Source organism: Ceratosolen solmsi, unplaced genomic scaffold, assembly GCF_000503995.2.
Source record: "Ceratosolen solmsi marchali unplaced genomic scaffold, CerSol_1.0 scaffold43, whole genome shotgun sequence".
NCBI lineage: Eukaryota > Metazoa > Arthropoda > Insecta > Hymenoptera > Agaonidae > Ceratosolen > Ceratosolen solmsi.
In genome coordinates, this window is record NW_011948431.1 from 4,658,838 (window position 1) to 4,661,643 (window position 2,806).

General features: G+C 27.5%; 1 protein-coding gene across 1 annotated transcript in view; it reads left to right on the forward strand.

The window, feature by feature from the left end:
* The window catches only part of Inx7 (innexin 7), an 11,560-nt gene extending 10,122 nt beyond the window's left edge, over positions 1-1,438 (forward strand). The window contains exon 8 of the mRNA XM_011502102.1: positions 1,315-1,438. Within this exon, the coding sequence (XP_011500404.1) occupies positions 1,315-1,369 (55 nt within the window). The 3' untranslated portion in view covers positions 1,370-1,438. The remainder of the gene's footprint in view (positions 1-1,314) is intronic.
* Positions 1,439-2,806: the final 1,368 nt, after the last annotated feature.

The following is a 2,806-nucleotide window of genomic DNA, read 5'->3' on the forward strand; positions in this document are numbered from 1 at the left end:
TAAAATTATTATGACATTATTAGCATAAACAATCATAATGACTTGGAATATTTACTTTCAAAGTGAAGAAAAAAAAAAAAAAATCAGTAAAAAGACTGGGTAAATATTAGAGTTGTACTACCGTTGATTTATGTGTTGATTTTAAAATGAATACACAATACGTGTTAATTTACAAATAGGTTAGATGCTCGTTTACCGATACTTTGGCACTGGTATAATTAAAAATTTTCAACTACAATATAATATTTCATCTCAAGCATTAGTAATAATTGGATATTATTGTCAATAAAAAGTGCTATTGGTAATCATTACAATTAAAATTGTTCGCCTATTAATGGATATCTTATCATATCGAATAATTAATTTACACCGTTAACCACGTGGACGGTTATTCTAATTTCATTTTAACAATAAATACAAGAATATTGCATTAACTGTATTAACATTAAACGAATTTAAATCAAACAAACAAATATCAAACAAAGTATCGTAGCACAGGATACATCATCTTATCGAAATAATATAAGTATATCAGGATGTGTAGCGAACGTTCGTGCAAAGGGAATACTTTTTTTTTTCTTTTTTTTTCTTTTTGCACGGCTTCGTAACTTCAAGCATACCACTGCTGCACATATCACTGAAACGATTGTGATGCATTGCTGTGTAAGTGTGAATAAGTGTGCTTGCACTCATGCAAATGGACGGGCAGACGCGCACGAAAATGCCGCACCTGTAATGTAATCGCATTTATTCGCTATACATTTACACGTGATTAATTGATCAGTTTCTTATCCGGAAAACAAAAACAAAAACAAAAACAAAAACAAAAACAAAAACAAAAAGAAAAGAAAAGAGAAAAGAGAAATTATTCTTTGGCTTGTTAATGGGATGCAAGCGCTTATGGCACCAAAGGAAACTCTACTACAATCAGGCAATCATTCATACAAAAAAACTTGTCGATTATACAATTTTGATCTACATAAGAATCTTAATCCTTTCTAATAAATATATCCTTTGTTTTTTCATCGTCCCTAGTGGAGTAACATCCTATTTAGTCAGTATACGTATGCTCGGCAATATGCCAATGCATCTCTCGAGTAATAATTTCATAAAACACAACGAGATAAAAGCAAACAACTTAAGAGTAAACGAGCCATTCCTTACTGTCCCTATCCATCTGCACAACCAGTCATCTAATCTGTCGCGATCTTACTTTAAAATGAAGAAGAAGAAAAGAAAAAAAAAAAAAAAAAAAAAAAAAAAAAAAAAATTCGCGTTCTGCCGAGCTCATAATGTTTGCTCTTCTTCCCACAGGACCAAGGACTTCGAGACCAAAGCTGAGCTCCTCCCGAAAATGATTCTAATGTAGAGGCACAAGAGACGCAGAGATTGGCGCGCTATACGTCATCCGGAGTTATAGGAAGGCAATCATCTTATAAAGGAAGATGGATGGATGGATTCTGGACGCCCAATCCTGGACTTGCACCTCTTCCATGCCCGTTCACGGTTTATTCTCAATCGTTTGATAGTCTATGATTTGCCCATCGAATGGGATTGCAATCTTGTGAAACTTGCGTATGATTATGCGGTAGTACCGTTGAGCGGAAAAGCCAAGTGCTTTCACGGTCAATTCATCAAATACCATACGGTCATCAGAATTCTTCGAGTTCATGGAAAATAGTTTTTTTTTTCTGTTTTTCGTTTTGTTATATTCCTTATTGTTTTTTGTTTCCGTTAAAGCGGTGGAGAAAAAAAAAAAATAGAGTTGACCGTTAATATAATGTAATTATTTCTAAGCATTTCTTTTTGTATGTAGTACGTAAAGTTGTAAGTCTTGAGTGATAAATAAATATTAAGTATAAATTTTATTCAACGGCTTATTTTATCAAATTCTTGATTTATTATCAAAGAACATTTTCTCTTTAAACATTTAAAGCGCACACTTACGGTCTATTAACGAACGTCCTGCCGTAATTATGCATTGCCATTTGAAATTAATCCAAAGACTAATTGCATCATAAAATAGAAATATCATCATAATTTAATTTTAATAATATAATAATTTAATAATAATTTAATAATAATAAATTTAATAAAATAATAATAAAAATAAAAATAGAAGAAAAAAAAACACGCATATATGGTATCGAGAAACGTGGATTTTAAGTTTTCATTTTATTCCTACTTCCTATGCATTATCGATACAATTTCAATATTTACATCGTATAAGTAGTGCCGTTTGTATCTTAATTTTTTTTTTTTTTTTTTTTTTTTTTTTTTTTTTTAAACGTCTGCTTTAATATATTATTCTTCTCTATTAATTTATTATTATTCTTCTCTATTAATTTATTATTAATCTTCTCTATTAATTTATTATTATTCTTCTCTATTAATTTATTATTATTCTTCTCTATTAATTTATTATTATTCTTCTCTATTAATTTATTATTATTCTTCTCTATTAATTTATTATTATTCTTCTCTATTAATTTATTATTATTCTTCTCTATTAATTTATTATTATTCTTCTCTATTAATTTATTATTATTCTTCTCTATTAATTTATTATTATTCTTCTCTATTAATTTATTATTATTCTTCTCTATTAATTTATTATTATTCTTCTCTATTAATTTATTATTATTCTTCTCTATTAATTTATTATTATTCTTCTCTATTAATTTATTATTATTCTTCTCTATTAATTTATTATTATTCTTCTCTATTAATTTATTATTATTCTTCTCTATTAATTTATTATTATTCTTCTCTATTAATTTATTATTATTCTTCTCTATTAATTTAT